This window comes from Xiphias gladius, chromosome 8 (assembly GCF_016859285.1).
Source record: "Xiphias gladius isolate SHS-SW01 ecotype Sanya breed wild chromosome 8, ASM1685928v1, whole genome shotgun sequence".
Lineage (NCBI taxonomy): Eukaryota > Metazoa > Chordata > Actinopteri > Istiophoriformes > Xiphiidae > Xiphias > Xiphias gladius.
Genome location: NC_053407.1, coordinates 4,895,671 through 4,909,457, shown reverse-complemented (window position 1 = coordinate 4,909,457; position 13,787 = coordinate 4,895,671). Strand labels below are relative to the sequence as shown.

At 38.5% G+C, this 13,787-nt stretch overlaps 2 protein-coding genes across 10 annotated transcripts in view; both read right to left on the bottom strand.

The window, feature by feature from the left end:
* Positions 1–459: 459 nt before the first annotated feature.
* On the bottom strand, positions 460–1,382 carry rep15 (RAB15 effector protein). Its single transcript, XM_040132187.1, has 2 exons — positions 1,101–1,382; positions 460–1,005 (listed from the first exon to the last, which is right to left on the bottom strand). The coding sequence occupies exons 1-2, from the start codon at positions 1,380–1,382 to the stop codon at positions 460–462; spliced, it is 828 nt and encodes a 275-aa protein (XP_039988121.1).
* Positions 1,383–4,748: 3,366 nt separating this feature from the next.
* The window catches only part of ppfibp2b (PPFIA binding protein 2b), a 106,347-nt gene continuing 97,308 nt past the window's right edge, over positions 4,749–13,787 (bottom strand). For 8 of the 9 annotated variants that reach the window (XM_040131868.1, XM_040131867.1, XM_040131869.1 and 5 more), the window contains 6 exons: positions 13,423–13,534; positions 13,241–13,329; positions 12,886–13,008; positions 11,782–11,907; positions 11,517–11,705; positions 9,125–10,149 (listed from right to left, as the gene is read on the bottom strand). In XM_040131868.1, the coding sequence (XP_039987802.1) occupies positions 9,910–10,149; positions 11,517–11,705; positions 11,782–11,907; positions 12,886–13,008; positions 13,241–13,329; positions 13,423–13,534 (879 nt within the window). In that variant the 3' untranslated portion in view covers positions 9,125–9,909. Of the gene's footprint in view, positions 6,275–8,511; positions 8,578–9,124; positions 10,150–11,516; positions 11,706–11,781; positions 11,908–12,885; positions 13,009–13,240; positions 13,330–13,422; positions 13,535–13,787 lie in introns of those variants that run through there. The other variant, XM_040131876.1, reaches the window with a different exon arrangement.

Sequence of the window (13,787 nt, the reverse complement as noted above, 5' to 3'; positions counted from 1 at the left end):
TTTACTTTAACACACATTCACACACTGCACTGGAATTCGCCTAGCTTTCCAGTTATAAACTAAAACTTAAGCACCATGTTATGTTATTTTAGAAAGTTATGTCAAAATGGCTCTCTAAACTTGCATGCAACTGCAGTATGTTTGTTCTTGTGTTTAAATTGTGTGTTTTAATGAGTTTCTGGATCAAGCTGTTAGAAAACAGGACTAAGTAAACAGCGGAAAGCTCTACAATTGAACTGACATAATTGTTAGATACACCAACAACAACTGGTATAGGTTTAAAATAACCAAAATTTTCTTTCAAAGGCCTCTTACTTTATCAAACTCAACATTTTAGTAAGATGGGACGTTGTTTATCAAGGGAAACATTAATAACATCCACACCTATAGCATATTAAAACTGTATTACTGTGGTCCTGTAACATGTTATTGGCCATCAATATTATGAGTACCTTTGGTTTAGCTAAATTTAATCATGAGAGTGAGAGGATCCCCCTCTTTCTTGGTGACAATAGCCTGCATCATTCCTGAAGGTGTATGGAGATAACTTGAACCTTTGAAGAAGTTCTCAATAAATGGTCTGTCAATCTTGTTGCACTTCCTAATGGCTACCTCAAAATTGTTGCTGAGGACACCGTAGATGTTCCCCTTGTCATTTTTCTTCCCGAAGAACAAGAAGAGGGCGTAGCAGTCTTTGCCGATGGAGGTGCAGAAGTCCACTAACCTTTCGCACATGGTCTTGTTGCTGGACTCCTTCTGGGCCATCTGGACGGACTCGGTGGAGGCCTCCGGGGGGATGCCGTTCTCCTCAGCATCCTCTTTCTCCAGCAGGTGTAGGACCTGCACGGCAATCTGGATCCGAGGGTTCTTGGTGGGCTTCTCCAGCACAGCCCAGACCCAGTCTGCCCCAAGGAGGATGCGCTGCTCGGGCGTCATGGCTGTGCAGTTGAAGGTGTCCGTCATGTTGAGGCAGACACTTTGGATGATGTAGGTCATCAGGAAGACCTGTGTGAAGACAAAAAACAACCATGAAACAGTTGGTTTATCATTAACCTCCAATTGGTAAATGATCAAAGTATATCATTGATCAATGTACCTACCTGAGTGAGCACCACAGGGCTCGGATGGAATTTGTCCTCTGGGTCCTCGAACACAAGGTACTCCTGGGTTCGCGACGATGCTGCAAAGATGCAGTCGTTGAATAGAAGTATGAAATCGTTGGGCTTTGTGACAGGGGGCCTCCTCAATGTTAAGAAGATGCTTGGTCGAGGGGACGTGTTCTGATTGAAGGAGGGCTGGTTGGAGGAGCCAAGCTTCAAAAAGGAGATAAAGTTGAACTTCTGGAAGGGGTTAGGAGTGGGTTTACTGATGGTCTGGCCCATGGTGGACTGACGATGAAGGGTGGGAGATCAGAGGGTCGTCTCCCTGATAAACTAGAAACAACATTTGTATGATTAGAAGAGAATAGACTGTCATCTGAAATTAACCTATCGTTGGTAAAAGTTGAGACTAGTCCACCAATGCAATGCACTAATACAGTACTAATAATATTGTTTGTAATATCTTTTAAAAGCTTTTACAAATACTCACCAGGATGGGTCTGGAAGTTTCTGCAGTTCCAAGTCCACTACCTGCCCGCTGCTCCTGTCCCCTGCCCTGCTGAGATACACAATGTGTCTGCTTGGGTGTTTGGTGCTGTGTGTGAGGCTCAGTCTCTGGTGTCCTGATGCGTACAGAACTTTCAGCAGAATAAAGAGTATTCTCTATCTCAGGTTTTGAGGTGGAGCTCTGCAGACAGTGTGAACGTGGGTGTGGTGTTTTTAACTTGTCAATTTTTAGATAAGTCAACAAAAGACTCATCTTACCAGTTAAATAGGAACAGCAGCTTTTAGACTAGGGTAGGCCTGAAGGGATTGGTTGGTAAACAAAATGCTTAACTGTCTCTTTTCAGACAGAGGCACAAATGAGGAAATGTAGGTTGGGTCAAGAGCTTTTAGTGGGGTGGGGTCAATGGTTAGGAGGGTCACATCTGACATTTATTGTTCTTGTCAAAATGTGTTAAAGGCTGTTAAAGCTCCTCTCATTCACAAATTTTATACACCATAACTAACCAGCATAGATGGAGTTTGACACTTTGTGCCGGGGGGCACAAACATTTTTTAACTGATGTAAGTCACGTCTATATGTAACGCGTATGGGCCTACATATAGTAACAGAAGACAATAGTGCCAAGCTTGCCATAAAGCCAAACAACACAATGCATCAAATCAGTTTCTGACCACTTTGTACATATTGCACACATACGATGGGGTCCAAAGGTCTGAGACCACTTTCCCATTTAAGTAAATGGGGAACATAAATGGGCAAGTGGTCTCAGACTTTTGGACCCCATTCAAGTGACCCCGTTCAAGTGAATGTGGAACTTGACGTAGGGCATTTGTCTTTCACACATGAGCACACACAACTGAAGTTAAACCATAAAGTTAAAGTCTGTTAAAAGTGAAATATCAATTTGTTTATAGTATACTGTTATGCTTTCATTTTCCATGTACCCTTTTAAAAAAATTAGTGTACAGATTAACTAAGTTTGTGTTAAATTGAGCCCTATGAAATATGAATACTCACTCATATGCAACTTATAGTGCACACGCACACAAATAGAAAAGATTCAGGGACAAAATTTTCAGCAACAGTGTTGTTACAGTAGACTTTTAATATATATATATATATATATATATTAGATAAGAAGTGTCCTACCTAGTGTAGAAGTAAACACAGTCTTTTGCATCCCATGTACACAGTTAGACATGTAAGTATTTGGACAGTGACAAAATTTTTGTAATTTTGCCTCTGTAAACCACCACAATGGTTTGAAACGAAGCCATGAAGATTTGATTAAAGTGTTCAGCTTTAATTTAAGGGGTTTAACAAAAGTATCTCATTAACCATTTAGGAATTACTGGCATTTTTCTACGTCATTTTCTGAAAATGATCAGAGGCTCCAAAGTAATTGGACAATTGACTGACAATCGTTTTCATGGCCAGGTGTGGCCTGTTCCCTCATTATTTCATGACAAATTAAGCAGATAAAAGGTCTGGAGTCGATTAAAAGTGTTGAATTTGCATTTGGTAGCTGTTCATGGAAACTCAACATGCGGTCCCAAGAGGTTGATGCAAGTGAAGGAGGCCATCATTAGGCTGAAAAAACAAAACAAACCTATCAGACAGATAGCAGAAACTTTAATTGTGGCAAAATCAACAATTTGGTATACTCTTAAACAAGAAGGTATGCACTGGTGAGCTCAGCGACACCTAAAAGCCCTGGAAGATCACAGAAAACAATGAAAATGGATGATCGCACAATTCTTTCCTTGGTAAAGAAAAACCCATCACCACATTTAGCCAGGTCAGGAACACTCTCGAGGAGGTAGGCATATCATTGTCATTGAGCTGCCTCCATGAATGTGAATGCAGAGGGTTTATCACATGGTGCAAACCCCTGGTAACACTCAAGAACAGAAAGGCAAGATTAGACTTAGACTGGAAACATCTAAAAAAAAGCCTGCCCAGTTCTGGAAATAGATTCTTTGGACAGATGAAACCAAGATAATCATGATGACTTGATGAGAAGAGAAGAGTATGGAGAAGGAACGTAATGGCTCATGATCCAAAGCATACCACATCATCATCATCTGTCAAACATGGTGGAGGCAGTGTTATGGCATGGTTGCAAATGGAACTGGGACAATGGTGTTTACTGATGATGTGATTGCTACTATACTATCTGCTCAGATTCAGCCAAATGCTGCAAAACTGATAGGACAGTGGTTCACAGTACAGATGGATAATGACAAGGGCTTCTCAAGGCAAAGAAATGGAATATTCTTCAATGGCCAAGTCAGTCACCAGACCTCAACCCTACTGAGCATGCTTTTCACTTACTGAAGACAAAACTGAGGGCAGAAAGACCGACAAACAAGCAGCAACAGGTCGGCTTCATTAAAGGCCTGGCAAAGAACCAGAAGGTAGGAAATTCAATTTGGTGATGTCCATTGGTTGCAGACTTAAGACAGTCGTTGACTGCAAAGGATTTTCATTCAAAGTAATAAAAATAATCCTTATATTTATAATTAATGTTAGTTTGTCCAATTACTTTTGAGCCTCTGAAAATGAGCAACTATGTATAAAAATGGCTGGAATTCCTAAACAGTTAATGCAGTATTTTTGTTTAACCCCCTGAATTAAAGCTGAAAGTCTACACACCAATCCCATGTTAATGCTTTCTTTTCAATTCCATTGTGGTGGTGTACGGAGGCAAAATTACAAAAATTGTGTCACTCTCAAAATACTTACGTATCTTAGATGCAAGTTCCCCTTGGACGGCATAACAGCAATGCTATGCATCTAAGATCGCATATCAGAACGTGCCATTTCACATAAAACCAAAAATAAAACCAAACATAATAGAATTCAGATTTATTTCTTACATTCATTCAATATATGGCATTACTATATATATATATATATATATATATATATATATATATACATTTTATTTATATATATACATTTTGTTTATTTATTTATATAGGGGGGCATTGCCAGCAAACTCAGTGTATGCTGACTGATTACCTTTGTTCTCATATTGTATGCACCAATTAGTTCTTGGCTGATAATCTCTAAACACAGTATTACAGTATTACTGTCTCTCAAACTGATCTGTAGACTGTCCATGGACTTCCAGCTGAAGAACTGTAATCATCCACTTTAAGTCCCCTCAACACAACTAGGGGGTAAATTTTCTGAGGAATTTTGTTCTGTCTCCAGTCTTCATAGGCCTACAATTATAACTAGACTAAGGGTCCAGGTTAGTGGTAGTGTTAGATTGTGAGGCTGCTCTGTAGGCACTTTGCCTAGAGCTAAATGCTAATTTTAGTATGCTAACAAGCTTATAATGAAATGTTTACATGCTAATGTTTGACAGGTGTAGTGTTTACCATATTTACCATCTTAGTTTAGTGTGTAAGCAAGCTAACATCTGCTAATTAGCACTAAAAACAGAGTCCAGCCAAGGCTGATGGGAATGTAATTGGTTTTGTAGGTATTAAAAGTTGACCTAATGATGTTGCTAGATGAAAAGTCAGAGGATCACCTAAGTTTAATATTAATGTCTGTGACAAATTTTATGGCAATCCATCCAATAGTTGTCGAGACATTTCAGTCTGAATAAATTTCAGCCCCATGGTGACGCTAGAGGAAAAATCAAGGGTTCCCCAAAGTCATTAGGATAACAAATGTGGTCGACCAACTGCCATTACCATCCATAGAGCCATGCCTTGCTCGAGGCTAAACTTGCACTAATTGAGTATATAGCCAAAACCTTTCTTTATAGCAATATCAATTCATTAAAATTATTTTATTCATTTCCACTTTCCGTCTTTCATAACTTATATAACTAATTTCAACAAAGTAACATGGTTAAGATATGTTTTTTTGTCCCTTTCAGTCCTTTCACATCATGTTTCCACTGAAAAGCATGTTCTAACAACAAGCAAACTTGTTTGTTTCAAAATATGATGCTTGTAATTTCTTTTACTGTCAAAATGGGAACATGAGCAAACTGACTCATAAAATTGCTGTTGTTTATGTGTCTGTTTCCCTGCCACTGACTGATTTAACTTTCCATCTGACTCTTCTTTGGTTGCTCTAATGAGATCTTCCAAAATGGCTGAGCCTTACGTTGTTATGAGCAGTTTTTTGTGCACTAAAAATTCCATACAAAGGAATTACACTTAGCATGTTTGCCATGAAACAAGGGATGGCTCATCTGACCCTGTTGTCCATTTTGAAATATCAGCACAGTACACAGTATGTAAAGTACACAGTGGTCAATATGATCATTAAAGGTTATATTGCATAGGGAAACAGGTAATGCAGTAAGAAATGCCCCATGGCTTATGAGTAACTGTTCAGTTCATCATTGTAGAAAACAAAAAATTTGACTTTTGACTGTTGTTTCAAGGTCCATTTGTAGTTACAGTGTGACTGCAGAATGACTGTAGGTGTTAATGAGGTATCAGTGGCTAGTAGATGTAACCAGCTGTGTTAGGCCGGGGCTTGAGGTACGGTACAGGTGTGAGATGGGCTGCTACAGGTGTCTCTGTGGTTGATTGACAGCATTAGAGAGCCAACAGCATCGGGTCATTGTCCTTCAAACTAGCGCCGTCTGAGACTGCCTCAGTTCCTTCTGTAGCTCCTCCCGGCTGAGCAGGTACTGAAAGCAAAGCAGCATGGGAGTGGTAATAGGTTAAAGAACTTAGGAGTTTTAGTTAACACATTTATTTTCAGTGTATGTTAGTTTGTGTCCTATTGCTTTATGTTACAGCTTTTCCAGCACAAGCAGAGCAACATTTTTAAGAGCCAACTTTGAAGATGCAATATTCCATTTTTGACAGAAATTTATGGGAAATGAAGTCTTGCTTTTGAGAAAAATGTCATTAGTTAATTTAATGTCATTAGAATAGTGTTACAAAAGGCTAGTTGTATGAGCAAATGGCTCATTTGTTATCGGAAATTGTACTAGTTATGTTCAAAAATGGTACACAGAACATATAGCGTCTTTCAGTATGTATAAGGAGAACTGATCCCAAGTCAGCAAAACTAGTTTCACTGCAGAGTAAGCATTTGTCACAGAACACATTGTTAGTTGTAACAGCATGAAAAGGTAGAACTATAAATGATAAAAAATTATGATAAAATTAACAATGTATCCTAGAAAGTTGGCTATGCAGAGAAGGAAATCAGTTAAGTTCATTTACTCAGGTACTCAACTTAATTACATACATTTCCATTTTATGTTACTTTAAACTTGTACTCCACTACTTTTCAGGGAGAAATATTTTACTTTTTTTTCCCACTACATTTGATATCTTTAGTTACGGGTTACTGGTAAATATGAAGCTACAGCCAGCAACCAGTTAGCCTAGCTTAGCAGTAAGATTTGAAACAGGAGTGAAACAACTAGCATGGCTCTGTCCAAAGGTAAGAAAATCCACCGCCAGCACCTCTGAAATCAACTTAATTTGTTGATGAAGAGTTATTCAGCCTTTACAGTTAATTGAATTAGTGTTTTTCCTTCCTTAAAGACTCTGTTTACACAAAGTACAAAACCGATTTCCCCTTAAAAGAAATAGTTAAACATTTTGAGAAAATGAGCTTGTTAATTTTCAAATAGTAGGCTTAGCTGAACACAGGATGAAACAGCTAGCCTGGCTCTGACAGAACAAAATCTGACTGCTATTTATTGGCTGAGCAGTGTGACTTTCAGTGTCCTGTGTTGATAAAGATAACCCACTGCTTTTAGCACATAGCCACCTGTAAAACCTCAACTTGTCATATAAAACTTTGGCTTTGTACTGACTAAACCAATGAGATAAAACATGTTAATTAGTGAGTGTAGAGGTGCCAGGAGGGAGATTTTTAACTTTGGACAGAGCCAAGCTAGCTGTTCACTTCTGTTTCCCTCCTTCTTAATGCTAAGCTAAGCTAACTGGCTGCTGGATAAATCTTGCCATAACGTGGTTAAAGGAGTATTGATCTTCTCATTGAACTTTTGGCAAAAAAGCAATTAAGCACATTTCCAAAATATCAAACTGTTTCTTGAAGTAAAAATTGGAATGAAGGCTTTTAACTTTTAACAGAGTATTTTTACATTGGGTTATTACAACATTCAATTAGGTAAGAGGTCTGAGTACTTTTTCTACCACTGTCTTGTCAGTGAACCATTATGCACAATTCAAGGTCTTAGAGCTGGCTAAACTATACAAATAGAGCCATTATTAATGTTATCAATTACACCTGTACTTTTCATGCTATGATATCTCAAAATGTCTTCTGTGAAAAGGGTCTGTTTTTTTTTATTATCGGTCAGTTTGATTAATATACGCTAGTGGCTTTTTTAGTATCATGGGAAGCATAAAAATTGTAATTATTTATTATTTATTTTTTTTAAATAAAAAGAAAAAACTCAAATTAATAAATGACTTAATCTTAACAGGTTCTTAGATTGAATATTTAACCTTGAAATGACTCTGCAAATAATAGTTAAATAAGGGTCATATTTTTGAGTGACATTTGTTGTAATTGTTTCCCTCTCAAGGCTCGCCTGGTTCAATGGAGATGGTGTTTAGGCTGTTATCAAGAAATGGTTTTACATGTTTGTTATCCAAAGCCTTAGAATTACCAAGCCAAGCCAATTACCAAGATGACTTCAGCATACAAAAAAGGAGCAAAAGAACCATCTGCCTGATAATAGCAAGTAATGAAGTACCAGTAATTTCTAATTTCCACACAGATCTGTGGTGTTTTAATGTTGTTTCTCCTCTAGATAAACTCCAGATTTTTCCGTCTGAGTGACTAAAACTTATGTTACAACCAATGAGGAGCATTTATTTGGTGAGGGAATCAGCTGCAGAGGTCATTAACCAGCACCTTATGTGTGTTGGTGCTTACTGTGAGGTGGTTGGTGCTTTCAGACAGAGCTTCTATTTGCATCATGGTACCCTCTGGGATCACCATCTGCAACACACATACACACGACATGCACAAGGTCTCATGAACCCATTACAAGTCATGATTATTGACATACTTGCAGTGAAACAATGATCCCTAAGCTTTAGCATATAGCAATTAATAAAACTTTGCATTCAGTCTACATACTTACTATACAATACTGACTGAATGCATGAGGATTGTACCTGCATGCTGAGCCATGCTCAAACATGCACTTCTCATGTCAGTTTTAACAGGGTTACCGTGGTGATGGTCAGCAGCCATCGAGACTCAGACTGCTCAGCTGAGGGGGAAAGTGGTGTCATAAGCAGCCACGAAAGCCATCATGATGGTGAGGATGATGATGATGATAAAAGCAGGTTAATGGTTGATGAACATTACTAAGGCATGCCATCAGCTGTTGCTCTGAATAGCAGTTCAGTGGAATTCTTTACATCCTTGTTATTTAAAGAAACTAAGAATGTACAAAGTCTACATCTCAGTCATCTCAGATCCTTCTGTAACTCGTCTGTTTTCTGCTTTTTGTATAAAAAAAGGCATCTGCTTTACACACATATGATTTTGTTTATTAAATGATTTGATAATTTTTTGAAATTTACATGACCACATGAAAGCTTTCTCTACTGAAGCAAGATTTTTTTTTACTATAAAAATATTATTACAGTCAAATATGAAAATTATAGTACAAAATCACCCACACAGGATTCAAACAAACATACTATTTTATAATTGGCTCTGCAATTACATAAATATGAAATAAAATCCCTCCATTATAGGATTATGCAAATGTTGCACAAGTTCATCTCAACCAACATGACAGCACTGTTTTTACTCGGAAAATCAAAGGTGCAAATTATGCGATAACTGACTCACACATATAAAATGATCTAAAGGTGGTGCACAAATGTTAGAACAATGGCTAAATACTGTACAACAAGAAATTTCTGTATATACTGTATGGATTACAGGAAGTGATGTCAAAGGAATAGTCCAGAGAGAGGCTTTGTTCTCTCCTGATGAGTTAAATCATGACACAGGTTTGAGGCTGAGGTCATTCATCATCTTAGTACACCCTTCATGATGAGCAGCTGTGTCTGTAAAACAGTCAGGCAGGTTTATCTGGGTGTCTCTCTCTGAATCTCTTCAGGAGTAAGGCACAGGGGCGGGCTGATGCGTGGAGTTTAAAGGAGCGGGGAGTGGATGGGCTGAGGTATTATGGGCCACAAGCAAAGATATCAGAGTTTTAGTAGTGGTAACTGATTTGACTGATTGACAGCATGACAACACAGTCGTTCATAGTGTCGACACATTATCGCCATGGTGTTGTCACAGCTGTTGTCATGGAGAGGGGTCGGCTCTGCTGTCGTTGAGCCCCACCTGGTCCCTAGAGCAGTTGAGCTCTCTGTCCAGGATGGGGCTCAGGGCTCTGAAGGTGGTGTAGGGATGTATCTGTACCCCATTCACCACTGAATGTCCTGACTGAGGGAAGGACGACTCAATAGGACAGATGTAGTCTGTGGATTCATCCAGTCGTCTTCTCCTGAGGTGAGTCAAGTTAGAGAAGCCCAACTTCTTTGGCTGCAGTGAAATAAGAGAAAGATAAAGGATTTGACTTTCACACTGTCTTTTGACCTCCTCTGCACCTGGTCCTAACAATCTGAATCACAGGTAGCTGAACTATAATTAAATAATGTAAATGTAAAGAATAAAGGTGTTTGTGAGAAATGAACATCTGGATATATGTCAAGGTATCAATATTTTGTAATGTATAGCAACAACACTAAAAGCAAACATACAAACAAATTGTAAGTTGTGACATTAACATTAGTAAATGCTGGAACGGATGATGTTTACTGTAAAATTAAAAATATTCAATCTGCAAGGACAAAAAAAGAGTTAAAGCTGCACAAATAACTGATCAATATTTTAACATTAACAATAGATCAAATGATTATGTGTATTGTGAAAAGAGTTCCTCACAGTGATGAACCCACAAGGAATTAACCAACGCTGCTGCTCCCGTCGGCTCTACAGAACTTTATAATATCTTTCAGGTCATTGTTTTGGTTTTACGCCTGTAACTTTCCTGTTATGGTTCACTGTGGCTGTTATCATCAGTGTAATTTTAGGACACAGCAGAGAGATGTTTTAAGCAAAAAAACTAAAAAAAATGGCAATACACTATCTTCTCAGCAACGAAACAGAAGACAGACAAAATTAGTGACTAGTTGATAGTGGGTCATGGTGGAGCATTTAGCAGCTAAAGAGTCAGTCAAAGTTTCAGTCAAAGTTGAGACCAACGCTTAAAGGAGAGTGAATATTGAACTTAAATTCATTGGGTGAACAGAAACACAACTCCAAATGCTTATGTTGCTCCATGTCTAGCCAATGTGTTTTAATGGAAGGAAGATATGACAGACATTTAGCACTATGTTGAGGGTATACTCACGATGCAGAGATGAAGTCAACCTGATTAATACTCTTTAGATACAAGGGACATGTTAGTGCCAGGTGAAAGGCGCTCTTCCTTTCTGTGTTCTCGAAATGTCACATCTGTATATAATGTAGTCTCATATTCACATTTTCCATGCCTTCAGCGCATACAGTAATTGGCACCAGGAAACAGCACACAGCAGCTTTTATAAAGTGTCCTCTAAGCTTCCTTTTGCTGACTAAAGCCACTGTGATATTATCACAAAGCACTATAGGATATAACTTGGTGGTTTACTCTGCTCTCCTTGACTTAAAAACACTGAAGGGCTCGCAACTTAAACTGAGCTGACACACTGCGGTCTCACCATGGATTAAGATGCTTTCTCTCACACATGCAGGGGGAGAGGACAGGTTAATGGTGTGTGCTCTCTTAATGTAGCCTTATGTTGCCTCCGAGCACTTCCACCTCTACTCCAAGCTGTATAATGATACCAGTGTTTGTATTATCTTACCTTAACTTTAGCGGTGATGCTGAGTGGGGTGTAGCCAGCCACCTCGGTGTACTCCCTCTTCTCCTGCTGTGCTTGTGCTCCGACAAGACTGTTGAAATTGGTGGTTAGGTGGCGTCTCAGCAGTGTTTTCTGAGGAGGGATGTTCAGCAGCATGGCCAGCGTGTTTGAGTTAAACCGAGGCTCCAGCATCTATGAGAGGAGAGGTGAGTTTCTTTCTTTAGCATGTCTTTTTTCTGTCACAAAAACTGTTATTATATGTACTCACTATCAGCCCTCCATGCACGCCGCTGCCCCTCAGGTTTGGTGCGTACTCTGCCAGGTCCACAGATCTCAGCCACTCCATAACTCGGTGGTTGGACCACTGGACCACCTCACTGGGAGTGAACTGGCTCTGAAACACACACAGGAACACACATACACACATAGATGAATATATGGAAACACAGAGGATTTTACACACACCCACAAATGCTCATTAAAAGAAGAATACAAGGGAAGGTTCTATTGTGGTTTAAAATCTAATCTATAATGACAACATGGAATGGAAGATAAAACACATTCAGAAATTAAGAACAGTGTAACCTGTTCTCAAAAATGATTAGAAAAAATGTAAACTTTACATGATTTGGAGTTACGGCAGGGAAAGGGAAGTTTATTTGTATAGCACCTCTAAACAACAAGGTAATTTACAGTGCTGTACATAAGACATAAAAAGGGAAGGTAAGCTATATAAAAAAAACAAGGCAATATAACACAAATATAAACAGGATTTAAGAATAGTAAAATAAGCTAAAACTGAATAAAACTAATAAAATTGGGGAATAAACATTACAGCACAGCTACAACGTATGAATAGATCCAAATTTTATATAATCAGAGGCAAACAGCCCTGATTTAAAAGAACTGAAATTGGAACAGACCTCAATTTTTCAGGGGGTTTGTTCCAATATTTGATGCATAAAACTGAAAGCTGTTTCTCCATGTTTAGTTTTGACTCTGACGACAGTAAGACTAGTTGCTGATGATCTCAGAGGTCTGAAGAAGCTAAAACTTGCATACGTGAACAACATGGAAGAGAATGCCACAAACATATCCTGGATGCAATCTGTTTATTTTAAATTGTAAAGATCAACGTTTTGGCACCATTTGCCTTCTTCAAGGCAAACTATGACTGGCTGCAAAACTAGCTGTGATGTCACAAAATCATGTTGGTATGTGTTAAACGCAGATTTAAGGTGAACACAGAAACACCTCAGTAGATGAAAACAGCTTTCTAGTATCAAACTCTGCACATATATCATTCTTTACAGTGAGGCTCAGACATCCAAGTGAAGAAACAAAATGAAAAATTTTGAATGAACTTACTTACCTCATTGTTGGGCCTGCGTTTGAGGCAGTTAGGGTTAAACCTGTTGACATGGAGAACATGAATGGCGCACTTGATGCTGAGGTGATGGAGCTGGCTCGTCACTTTAAGAAATAATAGGTCATTCTGAAATGGAGAGAAGAAAGAGAAATGAGTGAAGTACAACAGGGGAAAGAAAAAGCGAGCAACAAAACACTACATCCAAGGATATTGGTACAAGTGCTTCCAATTTATGTATTTCCCTAAAATCTACTAAACTCCATAATTTTATGTATCTGGAGTCTGATGAACCTTGATTTACTTTACACAATTGTGTTGTTCAGCTCTTTAACATTCACATCGTTCATTACAAACACACCACAGTGAGGTACTGCAGCATCTGTCCATCCAATCTTCCTTCATTAAACTGATCTTTGTACTGAGGAAGGCCAATGTCGTCGAGCCAACCTGGAACAAAAAATATTCCAGTTTTTATGAAGATGAATTTCGGGATAAAGTTTTGTCAATGAGTGTCTGTGGGTTTTTTATTTCTGTACATACGAGTTACCCAGACGAAATCGAGCTCTGCAGACTTCTCAGGCTGCTTGCTGCTGAATGTCTTGATGGCTAACTGGAGCTTCTTCCTATGGAGTGGATTCTTCATTGCCATCTCCTATACAGATATAGAGAAATTAAAGATTTCACTCTAGAAACTCAATAAACTTTTTTACCTGGAAAAGTAAGATAAATTAAAGCTCATTAAGTAATTAAAATGACCCTGATGAGAGACACAAAACAACAGTGATCAGACAGGTATAACTGAAAAATATGTGACAGGAAGATTATTTTATCAGGTACACCAAATGAGCCAGACAGATGTCTCAGATGCATCACTATATGAAACATGCTCTATATAGAGTATTGAT

Bases quoted from the DNA above. Each gene is read 5' to 3' on its own strand.
- rep15 (XM_040132187.1), bottom strand. From the start codon at position 1,382: ATGGGCCAGACCATCAGTAAACCCACTCCTAACCCCTTCCAGAAGTTC. The intron at 1,006-1,100 runs GTAGGTACATTG...GTCTTCACACAG, and splicing joins GCCCTGTGGTGCTCACTCAG to GTCTTCCTGATGACCTACAT.